Source organism: Micromys minutus, assembly GCF_963924665.1.
Source record: "Micromys minutus genome assembly, chromosome: 5".
Taxonomy (NCBI): Eukaryota; Metazoa; Chordata; class Mammalia; order Rodentia; family Muridae; genus Micromys; species Micromys minutus.
This window is the reverse complement of record NC_137974.1, coordinates 48,132,134-48,150,317: the sequence shown is the minus strand read 5'-3', so window position 1 is coordinate 48,150,317 and position 18,184 is coordinate 48,132,134. Positions and strand designations below refer to the sequence as shown.

General features: G+C 36.4%; 1 protein-coding gene across 1 annotated transcript in view; it reads left to right on the top strand.

The window, feature by feature from the left end:
- The window catches only part of NALCN (sodium leak channel, non-selective), a gene marked incomplete at both ends in the record, with an annotated part of 212,196 nt that overhangs the window by 36,903 nt on the left and 157,109 nt on the right, over positions 1-18,184 (top strand). The window contains one exon of the mRNA XM_080917023.1: positions 12,060-12,227. Coding sequence (XP_080773149.1) covers positions 12,060-12,227 — 168 coding nt within the window. The remainder of the gene's footprint in view (positions 1-12,059; positions 12,228-18,184) is intronic.

The window sequence follows — 18,184 nt, the reverse complement described above, 5'->3', positions numbered from 1 at the left end:
TTAGAAACAATGACTTTTTGAAATTCCTAGGAAAATGGATGTATCTAGAGAATATCATCCTGAGTGAGGCAACCCAGTCACAATCGAACAGACATAATATGCAGTCACTGATAGTTGGATACAAGTCCCACAAAGTTCTGAACACCCCAGAAACAACTCACAGTCCATATGAAGCTCATAAAGAAGAATGGCCAAAAAGTGGAGCCTCAGTCCTTCTTAGAAAAAAAAAACAGTAAGTGTATACCACCCTCTCAGAGTGGGGTACATCTAGATCTTAAAGGATTAATAATTCAAGAGCTAAGAATGCAGCCTTGTGGCAATCCTTGGTATTTAAAAATCATTATGTTTAATCCTTACACACTAAGAAAACTTTGACTATTTCCATGTTACATTTTGCTTTACATGTACTTTAATTTCTTTGTAACTGGTAAGATTTCAATGTATACTATCAAACCTTTAAAAAAATCAAGTACTGACAAAAATATATACATACAGTTTTATGCCAAAATGCATTTAAAAAAATCAGTACATGTATCTCTGTTTTTTTTTAAAAAAATAAAGTTGTAAGAAAAAATACTGAAGAATGTCTAGGTATACATTTCATAAAGATATGGAAGGTCTTTGGGAAAAATGAGATAGCATTATTAAAACAATCCACAGAACAATAAACATTTTTTGAAAACCCAATAAATATGTTTTTGACAACAGATAAATCTATGTATGAAGACATATTTATTTTGGATCAAAGAACTTGAGTTTATGGTGATAGGAAAAACATGACTGTGGTACCAGCCCACTCTGTGGAAAATTGATACCAATAGTTCGTGAAACCAGAAAACAGGGAAAATATTTCTGAACAGGGGGAGATATAACTTTTAAATGCCCAATCTTATCTATTCCAACCAGGCTCCCACTAAAGGCTACATGCATAACCTAAGACTGGTACCCCATGCTGCAAACCTAGAGCCCAAATCATAAGTAATAAAAGACATTGTAGGTGTAAACCATAATCTAAACTCACATATGTTTGGGCCTCATGGTTTTTATAATGCATATGACTGAATCATCCACCAGCATGCACAGTTGGATGTTTCTGACACAGCCAACCTCATGAATCATCTCATTGTCACCAACCATCAGTTACAGCCCCCAAGGCTCTGGTATAGTGACAGTGTATTGTATAGTTCAATAGAAAAATTTTTAGATGAATGGATAAATAGCTCAGATTATAATTATAGTAGTCTTATTTCATCTAACACAATAAAGCTCAAATCTTTAGAAGTATATAAAAGTAGTTGTTGGAAGAAACATACCTAATTAAAGTTTTCCCAGAGAATTAAATTAAAGTTAGCAATAATGTCAAAGATTACTGCAATGCCAGGAAAGTTTTACTTGTGTAATTTGATCATTTCTTGTTATTAATTTATTCCACTATACGTGTCAAAATTTGTTGGAACTAAAATAGATAATTTGTTTTATTTAATTTAATTCTAACAGTTATTGTAAGAGCAGGTAGCTTTGGAAGTACACAGAAATTATTCCAGAAACTAAGGCTTTTTATAAGGTGGCAAACAAGTCTACATTTTAGAAGACCCCTTGTGTTTACGGCTCCTCTCACAGACCAGAGAGAAGGCTGTGGAATATTATGGAGCTTTAAACAAGGTCTACCTCTTGTTGACCAGAATGGCAAGGCATTCCAAAATAGGGACAAGTAGAAGCACTAACTTTCATTCCTTGAAGACAGGAACTGGAAAACTGTATTGTGGTAGAATGAGCAGTAAGATTGGAGGCTCTACCAGGCAGAAAGCTGTGGGCTGCAGGAAATGAGAAAGGATGATCACCCTACATGAAAGATAAGACTAGGTTGTCTTATGGACTGCTGGCTAGAGTGGTCCTATCTACAGTATGAAGAACCAATGGCCTCAAATAGAATTTGAAAAAGATACGCACACATGCATGCATACACACACACAATTTCAAAAATGTAAATCTTTTTTTAAAAATAGGGTGAAAATCTAACTTACATATTATTCTTAAAGATAGGATCTTTTGGAAGGGGTTAATAATAACCTTATCTAAGACTACCAGAATGGAGTCGTCAAGACTGAACACTGTAGGTTTTGTAAGACAGAGAGAAAATGAAAAATACATATTCACACATGTTCCTCATTATATGTGCTATGTAATATTGTACCACCTTAGGACACTGACAGCAAGGTCATCACTAGCTGTAGCCCTCAGACTTTGAAACAGAACTGTGTTTCTCTGTGTTTACCCCCACTTTGTGGCATTGTATTATTTACAATGTGAGAAAGCCCAGCAGGGGATGTATTCCCTAAAGGCAATGAAATAATGTTGAGAGAGCCTATACAGAGTATTTTGCTTATGGTTCAGCTTCCCATAACGAGTAGATCTGGGCATGGTGGAACAGAGACAGATACAGAAGAAAGTCTAGAAGCTCAAGGGCTAGCTACTCTGGCATGTACAGTGACAGAAAACAAAGGACCATCTCTCAAACAAACTGGAGAACCAAGACTGACATCCAGGTTGTCCTCTGAGTGATTTTCATATTCTGTCATGCACAGAAACTGTGCACAGTGCTGCTTCAAAGTAAGCTTTTTAAAAATGTGAAGACAATTAACCAAACCCACCAAAGATCTCAGAGACTAAAATACCAACCAATGAGTTTGCATGGAGAGACCCATGGCTCCAGGTGCATATGCAGTGGAGGATAGCATCAATGGGAAGAGAGACCTTTGGTCCATGAAAGGCTCATTTTTCCAGTGTAGGGAAATGCCAAAGCACTGAGAAGGGAGAGGGTGGTTAGGAGAGGGAGCACCTTCATGGAGGTAATGGGAGGGAGAGGGAATGAGATTGGGGGGAAGGGGAAAACATCTGAAATGTAAATTCAGAGAATATCCAATTTTTAAAAAAAAATATGAAGACAGATGATATTGCTCAGTGATTATGAATCCAGACTGTTCTTTAAAAACGTAGGTTCAATTATCAGCACCTACATGTTGCCTCAAAACCTTCTGTAACTCCAATTCTGATACTTCTAAGAACTCTGCTATATTCCTCTAAATTCAAAGCCTCTGCCAAACCTCACAGCACACACTGACATAATTAACTATTTTACCCAACCTTCTTCTGGAAATTCTGACACTTACCCCAGTAAGAGGCTAACCTATAATCACAAACAAATTGGGATTGTTTTACATATATTTTTACCATTAAATGGTAACTCTTGAGAGTTAGTAATGTTTCTTAAAACTTTACAGTGCTAGCTTGTAACAATACATAAATAAATTTTTAATTTTATTTTCATTAGATTTTATGTATTCACTTTACATCCTGCTCACTGTTCTTCTCCCAGTCACTCCCTCCCACAATTCTTTTCCATCCCTTATCCCCTTCTCCTCTGAGCAGGTGGGGGCCTCCTTAGGTGTCCCTGCTGCCCTGCCCTGGACTCTGTAAGGCTAGGCACTTGTCTTCCACTGAAACCACACAGGGCAGCCCAGCTAGCCAAGCATACCCCAATGCAGGCAGCAGCTTTTGGGATAGCTCCCATCAAAGTTGTTCAGGACCCACATGAAGAGACCAAGCTGACCATCTGCCACATGAGTGGTGAGGCCTAGGTACAGCTCATGTATGTTCATTTGTTGATGGTTCATTCTCTGAGAGGCCCAAGTGTCCAGGTTAGTTGATTCTGTTGGTCTTCCTATAGAATTTTTATTTGGTACTGCAAATATAAGGATGCCACTGCAATCCTTCCTCCTGTTTTCCATAAGAGTCCCCAACCTCCATTCACTGTTTGACTGAGTGTCTGCATCTGTCTGAGTCAGCTGTTTGGCGGAGCATCTCAGAAGACAGCCATGCTAGACTCCTGTTTGCAAGTATAACAGAGTATCATTAATAGCGTCAGAGACAAGTGCTTGCCCATGGGATAGGTCTCAAGTCGGGCTGGTTATTAGTTGACCATTCCCTCAATCTCTACTCCATCTTTTCCCCGCATCTATAGAAAGGATAAATTTTGGGTTGAAAGTTTTGTGGGTAGGATGTTGTCCCTAATGCTCACTCCATTGTAGCTCCTTCCTGGCTATAGCCGGTGATTACTTCAGGTTCTATATTTCCAATGCTATGAGTGACAGGTAAGGATATTTCCATTGATTCTTAAATGCTTCCCTTATTCCAGGTCTCTGTCTCTTCCTGGAAATACTTTCTACTTCCCCACTCCTGTCAGTTGCATATTTCTATTCATTCTAGTGGTCATGTGGCCATCCTCCCTATCCATCCCTCCTGCCCGCACTTGAACTCCCTCTCATTCCTCTCTCCATCCCCTCTCCCCACCCAGTTTCCTCTGTCCATATCCTTCTCATGGCTATTTTTATACCCACAATTGAGGATGATTGAATCTCACTTAGAAGGGGGAATAATAAAATAGACAAATTTATTTTAAGGGGAAGTATTTAATCTCAAGCTAATCCAGAATTGAGAATTCAAGAAGAAATTTGGAAAGAATACAAGTCTTTAAATGAATCACATAATAGTTTGCTAAATCATTTTTGTGTCTTTGAGAAAGGTACAGTTTTTCCAAAGAATGAAAGCTAAGCAAATTAATTTGACTACAAGTCATGATCAGCTTGACAAAGAAGTCTGCACTTCAATAGCAGCAAAAGATAAAACCCAGTGAATTCAAATGATTTCTACTCCTCCATCTTCAACTTGACCCCTAAAATGTATACTGAACTTTATGTATGAAGCCAGAATTCAAACTTAACATGGCTTCCTAAGTTGAAAAACATCAAGAAATTGATTTTTGAAAAGTCTCTGGATTCTTGAAAGAAACAATTTTATCTAAATTTTATATATATATATATATATATATATATATATATATATATATATATATATATATATATATATATATATATGTCTTAAAATATCTAGATTAAGTTATATATTTCTTGGAAAAATTTAAAATCATTAAATGGGTAGATGAGTTGATAAAAAAAATCAGCTATAATACAAAGTTCTTCCCAAATATTACAAGTTTTAATATGGACAGTTCCCAGATAGTCTTTACAGTAAGCTCTGCCTAATTTATATGATCTGATCGCTTATTTGAGTAATTATAGATCATATTAAAACTAAAAATTTCATAGTATAATTGATAATGTTGACCAGACCTGACAGTGTTTTAGTAACTGAAATTAGAAGTAAAGTTCACATAAAAAAAATAGAAATAACGTATGATTCAATAAAGTCCACATTTTTGTTCTTATTGTCTAGATTCTAGATTTTAAAATGTATTCCAGGAATGAATAAGTAAAGCCTTTTAGAAACCTTAATGATATATATTATATTACTATATAATATATGTCATTGCTTTGATGAATATTAAAATGAGAATCTGCAGCCACTAATTACCAAGTTTCATTTGGACCAGTGCATACAAATACTGATTGTGTTTTTATTGAAGCTAATAGACTGTTATTACCACTGCACTGTTGAGTAACTGCCGTACAGCTAGATCTATACATCCAAGGAACTAGTATAAGCTCCCAACAACAAAAAGTATTTCATTTACACATGGTACATATAAGGAGACTCAGGAGACTTTATTAAAAATATCTACATTAATTTAGTTACATGTACATATAAAACCAATTAGAAAAAAAAGTATATTTTCTCTCTTCTGGAAATAACTAGGTAGATATGAACACACACACATACATGTATTCATATATATAAAATGCATATGGCAAACATACATATACACATAAATATATGTGAAAGTTTTATTAAAGGATATAGAACAAGATCCAAATAAAGAGGAAAGTAGTATTTTCAGGCTTACTAACTAGATTCTAGCTTTCAAAACCCCATTCTACATACTTCACATATTATTTGGAGACAGGGTCTCACCTTCTGAAGATTATTTTGCCTCTGCCTCCCCACTCCTGGGATTACAGGTTTAAACCACCACAGCAGTTCAAAAGATAATTCTTGCAAACATTTGAAGATAGATGGATACGAAAGTGTGAACTTTAAAATACAAAGTTTGTAAAATAAACTATTGACTAGGGAATAAATATATTCTGTACATTTAGCAGGCAAAGATTAATGACTACAATATAAGCAACCCTCAAAAATGTTAAGGAAACAAAAATCACAGAGCACTGACAAAGTTATGAACAGCAAAATACAATTACTTTAAAAGAAATTACCTCTAAGTGATCAATACAGACATTTCTGCATGAGAAACATTACATCTGATTGTGCTGTTATAGATCAAAATTGTAGGACACTTTTCTACATTGCTTGGATGCAAATGATTTATCATAAAAGTTTAGAAAGTCTTCCTCTTTTCAGACTTTAAAGCACATAAGACTGTGTTTAGGTATCTCTCCCATAATGCTAATTGTGGAAGTATAATTTTATACTTACATGTATAAAAATCCTCAGTAAGCAAGGCAAGGTAGCATACACCTGCAATCCAGGCATGCCATAGCTTAAAGCAGGAGGGTGATGAGAGAGAGAGAGAGAGAGAGAGAGAGAGAGAGAGAGAGAGAGAGAGAGAGAGAGAGAGAGAGAGAGAGAGAGAGAGAGAGAGAGAGAGAGAGAGAGAGAGAGAGAGAGAGAGAGAGAGACCATCCAACCCTAGAATGTCTAAAAACTAAACCGTAATCAATGATGTGTAGGAGAATGGTTAGAGAACCTTGTTTTTGCAGGAATAAAGTGTTTGATTGTATTTGACTATAATGATTCCTACAAATGCTGTTAGTTAATTAAAATGGAGAATACTGAATGGAATATATGTTAAACATTTGGGAATGTAAGCATATGATGCAGAGGTCTCTTTTTCTCTAATCTGTAGGGGTAGGATGTTTGTAAAAAAGCAAAGCTATGGTCAGAGAGACATTTAAAGTGCACAAGCCATATGTGTGGAGACACTGGGAAGAGAACACAGGACAGTAACAGAAACCTCAGACAAGAGTGAACTAAGGAGCCTTTTCACATTCCTTGTATTCTTAAAATTGTTTCAAAGTTAAATATTATTGGGGTGTGTTTGTGTGTGTGTGTGTGTGTGTGTGTGTGTGTGTGTGTTGAGTTATTTAGTTTTGCTCATGGTGAATAACCTATCAGAGGACTTTTGTTGCAGAAGACTGATTCTCCCCCTCTCAGACATTGATTGTGTATTTTTTAGTATGGGGATTTGTGAGATTCCCCATCCATACTGGTATGTCAGCTGGTGTTGCCATTGTGCTGCTCTTATTTAGGCAACAATCTTGTTGCAATTTTATGAGCACAGTGTTCCTGTCATAAATAGTAGACCCTTCCTACCAGTAAATGGGTCCTCTGGCTCTTTTTTCTGTTTTCTCATCTGCAATGTTCTCTGGAGCTCCAGTGTGGGGTTGTGAGCATTTCATTCAGTATTTTTCTGCATTTTGACTAGTTATAGATTTCTGTAAGGTCTCTCCTCAAAAAGAGACATTTTTGATGAGAGATGAGAACTACACTTATCTACTGGCATACATATAAGTATTTATCATGCAATTGGGAATTAAAATGCATTGCATTCTTGACTGTTTACAGTGGTGATATCCATCAAAAATGGAAAGTAACCAGAATCTACAAACAAATTTACCTTAAAAATAGTCTAAATCCTTCTGCATGTCTAAACTTACCATCTGCATTTCTTCTAGAATTCCATTTCCCAATGTTATGACTCTATTTCTCTACATTTTCCAAATATGAGAAGAAGAAAGCCTTTTATGATATTCAATAATAGATTAGAAAAAAATGGATTTAATTTTTAATAATTTCACAGTATGAACTATATTATGGCTAATAATACTATGCTAATATATTAATTAATTAATGTTCTAATATAATAGTTAATATAATGTAATTTGATATACTAGCTAATATAATAACTATTATTTTGATTATATTAATATATTAGTAATTTGCAAATATGGGAAATATAATTACTAACCCTAACACTCAGTCTCATGTGCTTTAATTGGAAGTTAATATAGTATTGCCTATATTAATTACAATTATAAACTTTTTGTATGAAATAAAAGGCACCATCCTCAGAGCAGAACAATTATTACTTGATACCGATATTTGTGTATTTTTAGTATTTAATATTTTAGTATTTAGTATTATGTATTTGTAGAAATGTTTCAATACATTCAATATCAAGTTACTAGAGTTTAGGTGAAAGAGTTTTCTAATTACATGAATATTAATACATAGGTGTATGCTATTTAGTCATAATAGTATAGTAGTAAATCAATTTATATACATAAATTTCTTACAGTCTCTATTTCTTTGCTTGCTATGTACTTTAAATGCTAGATGAAAATAATATTTCTGATGGTCTAAAATAGCTTTGTTCTCTTATGTCTTACCTGGTGTATTTTTTTTTTCTTTGTTTTTTTTCATAGACCGTCTTTTATTGGTAAAAGGGCACATAGAAACAATAAAAACCACAGTGGGGTTTCCTAGAAAGAACAATAGTACACAAAACATCTAAAGGAGAAGCACAGTGTTTCTAGTACACAGAATTTATCCAAACTCTTTCCACATGGTAAATAAAGCAGTGAAAAATTTGCAGGCAATAGTCCCCTGGTTGTCCAAGACTTTAGAAAAACATTTTAGAGAGTTTAACAGAAAGAAAAGAGTGTTGTAGAAAATATGAATCAATACAATTTCTTTTCTTTTATTGAATTTATTTTTTTTACAGTGAGCAAAAAGTATATGTAATACACGGTGTAACCCGGAATTTGTCAATGTGTTCTTGGTGTGTAAGAATTGAGCATGACTTTTTGTTTTGTTTTGTTTTGTTTTGTTTTTTTCTTGGAGTTCACACTGTCTGTGAGTTGTTTCTGGGGCAGTGGGAGCCTCTGGGGTTAGTATCCCACTATCAGTGACTGAATATTATGTCTGTTCTTTTGTGATTGGGTTATCTCACTCAGGATGATATTCTCTAGATGCAGCCATTTTCTTAAGAATTTCATAAAGTCATTGTTTCTGGTGGCTGAGTAGTATTCCATTGTGTAAATGTACCACAATTTTTGTATCCATTCATCTACTGTAGGACATCTGGGTTCTTTCCAGCTTCTGGCTATTATAAATAGAGCTGCTATGAACATTGTGGTGCATGTATCTTTGTTGTATATTAAAGTGTCTCTGGGGTATATACCCAGAAGTATAAAAGCTGGGTCTTCAGGTAGTACTATGTCCAATTTTCTGAGGTATCGCCAGACTGATTTCCAGAGTGGTTGTATCAGTTTAAAACCCCAACAACAGTGGAGAAGTGTTCCTCTTTCTTCGCACCCTTGCCAACATCTGCTGTCATCTGAGCTTTGGATCTTGGTCAATCTGACTGGTGTGAGGTGGAATCTCAGGGTTGTTTTGATTTACATTTCCCTGATGGCTAAGGATGTCCAGCACTTCCTTAGATGTTTCTCAGCCATTCAATATTCTTCAATTGAAAATATTTTGTTTAGCTCTGTACCCCATTTTTTAATAGGGTTGTTTGATTCTCTGGTGTCTAGCTTTTTGAGTTCATTGTATACCTTGGATATTAGGCCTCTATCTGATGTGGAATTGGTAAAGATCTTTTCCCATTCTGTTGGGTGCCATTTTGTTTTCTTGACAATGTCCTTAGCCTTACAGAAACTTTGCAATCTCATTAAGTCCCATTTGTTAATCTTTGACTTTAGAGCTTGAGCCATTGGTGTTTTGTTCAGAAAATTTTCTCCTGTGCCTATGTGTTCTAAAGTTTTCCCTACTTTCTCATCTAATAGTTTCAGTGTATCTGGTTTATTGTGGAGATCTTTGATCCACTTACACTTGAGCTTTGTACATGGAGATAAGAAAGGGTCTATTTTCATTCTTTTGCATGCTGAGTGCCAGTTGGACCAGCACCATTTGTTGAATAGGCTGTCCTTTTTCCACTGAATGTTTACTGCTCCTTGGTCAAAAATCAGGTGACCATATATGTGAGGGCTCATTTCTGCATCTTCTATTCTATTCCATTGATCCACCTGCCTATTTCTGTACCAGTACCATGCAGTTTTCAGCACAATTGCCTTGTAATATAGCTTGAGGTCAGGGATAGTGATTCCCGCAGATGTTTTCTTGTTGTTGAGGATGGATTTCGCTATTCGAGGTCTTTTGTTATTCCAGATGAAATTGCACATTGATCTTTCCAACTCAATGAAGAACTGGGTTGGAATTTTGATGGGGATTGCATTGAATCTGTAGATTGCTTTTGGTAGGATGGCCATTTTTAAAATGTTGATTTTTCCAATCCATGAGCATGGGAGATCTTTCCATTTTCTGAGATCCTTCTCAATTTCCTTCCTTAGAGGTTTGAAGTTCTTTTCATACAGGTCCTTCACTTGCTTAGTTAGAGTCACACCAAGGTATTTCATAGTTTTTGTGACTATCTTTTCCCTAATTTCTTTCTCCACATGGTTGTCCTTTGAGTATAGAAAGGCTGCTGATTTGTTTGAGTTAATTTTGTATCCAGTCACTTTGCTGAACTTGTTTATCAGCTGTAGGAGTTCTCTGGTGGAATTTTTGTGGTCACATAAATACACTATCATGTCATCTGTAAAGAGTGATGTTTTTACCTCTTCCTTTCCGATTTGTATCCCCTTGATCTCCTTTTGCTGTCTAATTGCTCCAGCCAGGACTTCCAGTACTATGTTGAATAGGTAGGGGGAAAGTGGGCAGCCTTGTCTAGTCCCTGATTTTACTGGGATTGCTTCAGGTTTCCCACTGTTAAGTTTTATGTTGGCTGTTGATTTGATGTATATTGCTTTTATTATGTTTACGTAAGGACCTTGGCTTCCTTTTCTTTCCAGGACTTTTAACATGAAGGGGTGTTGAATTTTGTCAAATGCTTTCTCAGCATCTAGTGAGATGACCATGTGATTTTGTTCTTTGAGTTTGTTTATATGGTGGATTACATTGATGGATTTCCTTATATTAAACCATCCCTGCATCCCTGGGATGAAGCCTACTTGGTCATGATGAATGATCGTTTTGATGTGTTTTTGGATTCGTTTTACAAGGATTTTGTTGATTACTTTTGCATCAATGTTCATAAGTGAGATTGGTCTGAAGTTCTCTTTCCTTGTAGGGTCTTTGTGTGGTTTAGGAACCAGGGTTATTTTAGCCTCAAAAAATGAGTTAGGTAGTATTCCATCTGATTCTATCTTGTGGAATAGTTTGGAGAGTATTGGTGTTATGTCCGCAATAAATGTCTGATAAAATTCTGCACTGTACCCGTTTGGACCTAGGCTTTTTTTGGTTGGGAGGCTTTTGATGACTTCTTCTATTTCTTTAGGTGTTTTGGGGTTATTTAGATGGTTTATTTGGTCCTGGTTTAACTTTAGGATCTTGTATCTTTCTAGGAATTCGTCCATTTCCTCCAGATTTTCCAACTTTGTGGAGTATAGTTTTTTGTAGTAGGATCTGATGATTTCTTGAATTTCTTCCGTTTCAGTTGTTATATCTCCACTTTCCTTTCTGATTTTATTGATTTGTATACTCTCTCTTTGCCCTCTAGTTAGTCTGGCTAGGGGTTTATCAATCTTGTTGATTTTCTCTTGGTTTTGTTGATTTTTTTCAATGGTTCTTTTTGTTTCTATGTGTATTTCAAACACAACTTTGTAAAATGTTAGGGCCTGGGAGATAACTTACTCAATGGTTTAGAACTCTGGCAGCACTTATAGAAGATGAGAGTCCAGTTCAGTTCCCAGCACCGGTACGAACAGCTCACAGCTGCCTGCAACTCCAGTTGCAGCAGAGATCTAATGCCCTCTTCTGGCCGCTGCAGGCAACTACACATATGCACATGTTCATGTATACAGATATAGATACAAATCAAAGTGTAAAATGTCAGTCTGGACTTTGTGTGACCTTTTACTTTATGTACAGTGACTGGAACTCACTATTGATAAATTAATTCATGAGAAAACTGGGGGTGTGCAGTCTTTAATGTCAGTCTTGGTGTTACATTGTCCCTCTAGGTGGCTTTTACAGTCCTGTTTGACCTGGAAGCACTTCTGAAGATATGGTGCTTGGGATTTACTGGCTACATCAGCTCATCTCTCCATAAGTTTGAACTGCTGCTTGTTATTGGGACAACTCTCCACGTGTACCCAGATCTTTATCATTCTCAGTTCACATACTTCCAGGTAACATACTGCAATTACTAATGCCTATCCGCAGGGAAATGGAAGTCTCTATAAAAGCTACAGAAAATCCACATATTTAGTAATATAGCTTTGAGGGAGATTCAGTGTAATTACCAGAAACATTGCAGTAACTAATTGTAGCCATTGTTTTTAAATTGCTGAAAAATCAGAGTAATATATTCAAATCTTCAACAAAACTTCTCCCAATTAAGAGTTTATAAATACACATACTTATATACATAAGTATAACTTGCATTTACTTTTAGATATCAAATTTTATACCTAGTAAGATTTTGCCACAAACTTTAAGGGGAGGACATGTGAGTTTATTTCAAGTATATATCTTTTTTGGTAAGGTTTCTTACTAAGCAGTGGTTTATAATGGATGATTTAAGGGTTGTAAAATTTATCCTCACAGATTTAAATTCATTTTATATTATTACTCACAAATGTTTATTTCTTTGTTTTGTGATTGTGGTTAAATAATTGTAGTTGTAATTATTCTTTTATATCCATTGTTTATCTTTTTCAAATGTGATATTTTAGACAGCAGTGCCTTATAATTACTAAATAAATGTTAATTATTAGTTTCAGTTTTGTAATCATTTGTTTATAGAATATGCTCATTGTACTGTTAATTCATGATAAAATAATTATTGAAATACTCACATGTAGTAGTCTTCTGAAAACGGTTTCAATGCACACAAATTTCTGACTTGCATTTGTATAATTTCTATTGAGATAATCAGAACATATGTTGTTGTTGTACAGAAGATATTTTTTAATAGTTGAGAAATAAAATGGCAGTAGAATTTTAAGTATTAACTTAGAGAAATAAGATTTTAATTTCCTAGATTGGTTGTTGTAAATCTTAATGATGTAAACATTTAATACAGTTCCACATGTTGTGAGCCCCAACCATAAGGTTATTTTTGTTGCTATTTCACACCTGCAATTTTGCTACTATTATGAATTATAATGTAAATATTTTTGGAGATTAAAGGCATAACACTCTAGCTTTCATAATCCAACTTAAAGTGACATGGAAGTGCATTAAAAAAGTTCATTGAAACCATATAGTTCCCAGAAATTAAAAACAAATCCATCACAACCCCAGACTGTTACTTAGCTTTTATGAACCAGAACCTGTTAAGATTGTGAGGCCCTTTGATAGCGATGGCTCTTCCTCATAACATCTTTGGCCTTAAACTCCTCATCACTTATAGTGGTCCCATCCTGATTATTAGAAACCATTACTGAAGTAGTTTGTACAAGAATTTCCACCATGCTTTTAAAATATCTCTAAGTAAACGTGCATACTAAATGTAATAGTTGCTCTTGATTGTAAAGATGATTAGATTAAGATCCAACTAGGTCATTAGCAAGACACATAAATTCTAGGTTATTAGTAAGTTCAAAGGCAGGGTGGGAATGTGTCAGGAATTACAAGACAAAAGCATAATATTGATTCAGACAGCTTCATTTCTCACACCAGTTTACTTGGGTGGCTCTGCTTATACCTCATGGTCAAAGCATAGAGCAAAAATGATGGGAGAAAGGACAGGGAAGAAGAATGAGAAGATAGAGATATTAAAAGGACAAAAGCTAGCAGTTATTTTCCACCTGTGAAGCATTAAAATCTCATATTTAAAGTGTATTCCTGCTCTTTGCTATATTCCAAATAAGATCATCTTTTCCAGATCACCCTGTCTAGAATGGATGCTTGTGTATGATGTTTCATTTAAGCCACTAACACAGTTTACATAAGTAGTATTTCTAAATTTAGACCGCCTCTTATGGTTGATATGGCTTATCATATATTAGTTTGCAACATTTTTATTTATTTCTTAGAGGTTTCTGAAAAATAATGACACCTTACACCTAGTGAAAAACTGGCATCTTTCTATGATGCTTATTTTAGCTTTTCATTACATGCCAATTTATACCTTGTTATGCTGTTTTATGGACATGAGTCTTTTGCCTGTGTATATTTATGTGTGGTACATGCATGACAGGTGCCTATGGAAGCCAGAAGAGTGTGTGTCAGATGATCAAGAACAAGAGTTGTAGGTGGCTGTGAGCCAACTGATGTGGGTTTCTGGGAACTGAAAGTACTTCTTTACAAGGACAGCCAATATGCTTAACCATGGATCCACATTACAACCCCTCAATTTATACCTCTTAATCCTATTATATTACCTTCAGAGGTGCATGCTGTTTATTGATTTATGCTCTTGTAATAATATAAAGTACCAGAAAAAAATATTTTCATAATATGTTTGGCACACAATTAACATTTTAAATTTAAAAACTAATTTATTAATTATTTGTCTTTGGGTTGGGTTTTGCGAATTACTTCCAAATAAATATGTTATAATGAATAGCATCTATAGAGTATAGATGACTCTACTTTAAGTTAAACAAATACAGAAAAGCTCTAAAAACACGAGGGTTATCTAAAACTGAAGTTTGTTTCTCTCCGGCAGTTGGTGAACACTCAGGGAAAGCAGGTGCTTCTATTCCACGAGGTCCTTAAAGGATGGTTAGGGTGGATCTGACTATCTATAGTCTTTACGAGGTTTTCAGTTTGGGTTCATCGGCACCATTCCATCTGTTTCTATGTTTAGACCAGAGAAATGGAAAGTAAATATATCTAGCGAAAGTGTGGATTTTTGTGCTATAGTTGCACTACTCTCCTATTTTATATCTGGTCAGCCTGAGCCTAGTCCATCGGGCCTATTCAGGTGCAAGGTGCAGATAATAGGGCTAAAGAGTAGAGAGGACGCAGAGCGGAGCCTGGCCCAACCGCCAGCCGGAAAGGCGGCTCGTACAGGCTGAGCAACTGTGACCTGGAACAGATCTTAGGAACTTCTGTTCCCACCCGGAGACGACTTCAGGACGCAGAGCGGAGCCTGGCCCAACTGCAAGCCGGAAAGGCGGCTCGTACAGGCTGAGCAACTGGTGAGTGGGAGACCTAGGCTGCGGGGAAGCAGAGGGATCTCTGCGGAGTGCACACGGAAAGGGCACCCCCTGCCCAGACCTGCCCTGTCCTCCCCGATCCAGTGACCTGGAACAGATCTTAGGAACTTCTGTTCCCACCCGGAGACGACTTCAGGACGCAGAGCGGAGCCCGGCCCAACTGCCAGCCCGAAAGGCGGCTCGTACAGACTGAGAAACTACGACCTGGAACAGATCTTAGGAACTTCTGTTCCCACCCGGAGGCAACTTCAGTACGCAGAGCGGAGCCTGGCCCAGCTGCCACCCGGAACCTGGGCTGCCGGCGAGTAGAGAGATCTCTGCGGAGTGCACACGGAAAGTGTACCAGGGACACAGACCAGATACAAGGGAAAGGCAAGAACATATCACTGACAACAAAATGGCAAGAGGAAAGAGAAAGAGTATATCCCAAGGAAACCAAGACAATCTAGCAACACCAGAACCCAGCTCTCCGATAGTAGCAAACATCGGAATTCCAAACACTCCAGAGAAAGAAGACACAGACCTGAAATCATGCCTCAAGACGCTGATAGAGTTACTTAAACAAGAAAGGGAGGAAAAGCAAAAAGATTCAGAAGCTTTTAAAGAAGAAACAAGAAAAACACTCAAAGAACTCAAAGAATGAGAGGAAAACAGAACCAAAGAAATAAAGGAATGGAAGAGGGAAATTAAAACAGAAATTGACACAATAAAGAAAGCGCTAAAAGAGATAACCCTAGAGTCAGAACACCAAAAAAAGAAATCAGGAGTCACAGAAGCAAGCATTTCCAACAGATTACAAGAGATCGAGGAGAGAATCTCGGGGGCAGAAGACAACATTGCAAACCTAGACAAAACAGCCAGAGAAGATGCAAAAAACAAAAAGCTCCTAACCCAAAATGTCCAGGAAATACAAGACACAATGAGAAGACCGAACCTAAGGATAATAGGAATAGAAGAGGGAGAAGAGTATCAACTAAGAGGCACAGTAAATATCTTCAACAAAATCATAGAAGAAAACTTCCCTACCCTCAAGAATGAGATGACCACGAGCATAAAAGAAGCCTTCAGAACTCCAAATAGGTTGGACCAGAAAAGAAATACCTCCCGACAAATAATAGTAAAAATATCAAGTGCCCAAAGTAAAGAAAGAATACTAAAAGCAGTAAGGGAAAAAGGTCAGGTAACATATAAAGGCAGACCAATCAGACTCACACCCGATTTCTCAACAGAGACTATGAAAGCTAGAAGAGCCTGGACAGACATCATGCACTCCTTAAGAGAGCACAAGTGCCAGCCCAAGCTGCTATACCCAGCAAAACTATCAATCACCATCGATGGAGAGACAAAGATATTTCAAGACAAATCAAAATTCACACAATATCTGACCACAAACCCAGCACTACAACGAATTATAGGTGGAAAACCCAATACAAGGAGGGAAAATACAGCCTAGTAAAAACAAGAAAACTCCTAAACAAGAAAACTAAAAGAAGAAAAAAACACAGACACAACTCAACCCAAAAAAGCAAAAATGGCAGGAAACAGAAACAATTATTCCTTGATATCTATTAACATAAATGGTCTCAACTCCCCAATAAAGAGACATAGACTATCAGACTGGATACATAAACAAAATCCAGCCTTTTGCTGCATACAGGAAACTCATCTCAGAGACAGAGACAAACACTATCTCAGAGTAAAAGGGTGGGAAAAAAATTTCCAAGCAAACAGCTCCAAGAAGCAAGCTGGAGTGGCTATTCTAATATCGAATAAAGTAAACTTCCAACCAAAAGTTATCAAAAAAGATAAAGAAGGACAGTTTTTACTCATTACCGGAGAAATCTGTCAGGAGGAACTCTCAATCCTTAACATATATGCTCCAAATAAAAAATCACCCACATTCATAAAAGAAACTCTACTAAAGCTCAAAAAATACATTTCACCCCACACAATGATAGTGGGAGACTTTAACACCCCACTCTCACCAATGGACAGATCAGGGAAACAGAAACTGAACAAGGACACTGCAAAACTAGCAGAGACTTTGAACCAACTAGAATTAATAGATATATACAGAACATACTATCCTAAAGTAAAAGAATACACCTTCTTCTCACCACCCCATGGCACCTTCTCGAAAATTGACCACATATTGGACACAGAACGAGCCTTTATCGATATAAGAAGATTGAAATACTCCCATGCATCTTCTCAGATCACCATGGTCTATGGCTGGTCTTTAACAACAACAAAGACAACAAAATGCCCACATACACATGGAAACTAAACTACGCTCTGTTAAAGGATAGCAGGGTCAAAGAAGAAATAAAGAAAGAAATTAAGGACTTTCTAGAATTCAACGAAAATGATAACACAACATACCCAAATCCTATGGGATGCAATGAAAGCAGTATTGAGAGGAAAACTCATTGCCCTATGTGCTTCCAAGAAGAAACTGGAGAGAGCTCACATCAGCAACCTGACAGCACAGCTAAAAGCCCTAGAACAAAAAGAAGCAGATATACCCAAAAAGAGTAGACGGCTAGAAATAATCAAAATTAGGGCAGAAATAGACCAAATAGAAACAAAAAAAAACCATTGAAAAAATCAACAAAACAAAGAGTTGGTTCTTTGAGAAAATCAACAAGATTGATAAACCCCTAGCCAGACTAACTAAAGGGCAAAGAGAGAGTATCCAAATTAACAAAATCAGAAAGGAAAGTGGTGACATAACAACTGAAACTAAGGAAATTCAAGAAATCATCAGATCCTACTACAAAAACTTATACTCCACAAAATTGGAAAATCTGGAGGAAATGGACGAATTCCTAGACAGATACAAGGTCCCAAAGTTTAACCAGGACCAAGTAAACCATCTAAATAACCCTATAACACCTAAAGAAATAGAAGAAGTCATCAAAAGCCTCCCAACCAAAAAAAGCCCAGGTCCAGACGGGTTCAGTGCAGAATTTTATCAG